Source organism: Sinocyclocheilus grahami, unplaced genomic scaffold (assembly GCF_001515645.1).
Source record: "Sinocyclocheilus grahami isolate Dianchi unplaced genomic scaffold, SAMN03320097.WGS_v1.1 scaffold2131.1, whole genome shotgun sequence".
Taxonomy (NCBI): Eukaryota; Metazoa; Chordata; class Actinopteri; order Cypriniformes; family Cyprinidae; genus Sinocyclocheilus; species Sinocyclocheilus grahami.
Window position 1 is genome coordinate 128,445 of NW_015507310.1, and position 477 is coordinate 128,921.

Consider the following 477-nt stretch of genomic DNA (forward strand, 5'->3'; position numbering starts at 1 on the left):
TGGATGAAGAGCTGGCAGGTGTTCTTCTCCACCTGCGTCATCCTCCTCTTCCTCAGTAAGACGGGGTCATCTGTGGACGTGATCGTCTCCTGAGGGAAACACAGACGCCTCATCACCTGAGAGCCAGTGGTGCTTTCTCTGAACAAACACTGAAGCTGATGTCTGGCCTTGCTCGGGTCCTCCAGCGCAGATGCCTGATATCTCTTCATCCGCTCGAACACAGATGAATCCGCGCAGCCGCCTCCTGGCCCGTATCTGTGAGGATAATCTGATCAGGTGACAGAGAGGGACAAGGAAACACCGTCAGAAGCTCAGTGACAAACCCCTCAAAGCAGATGGACTTCATCATGATGTGTTACATGAAGACTCGTTATCTACTCTGAGCAGATCACAGGAGTTTAGCTGGGATGCCCAATCCGGTCATAAACACGGACGTTACAATTTAACGTGGAATGTTATGGAATTTGCTAAAGTTTG

At 50.5% G+C, this 477-nt stretch overlaps 1 protein-coding gene across 1 annotated transcript in view; it reads right to left on the reverse strand.

Moving 5' to 3' along the window:
- LOC107574154 (disintegrin and metalloproteinase domain-containing protein 10-like) overlaps positions 1-477 on the reverse strand; it is a gene marked incomplete at its 5' end in the record, with an annotated part of 24,571 nt that overhangs the window by 14,557 nt on the left and 9,537 nt on the right. The window contains one exon of the mRNA XM_016260621.1: positions 33-255. Coding sequence (XP_016116107.1) covers positions 33-255 — 223 coding nt within the window. The remainder of the gene's footprint in view (positions 1-32; positions 256-477) is intronic.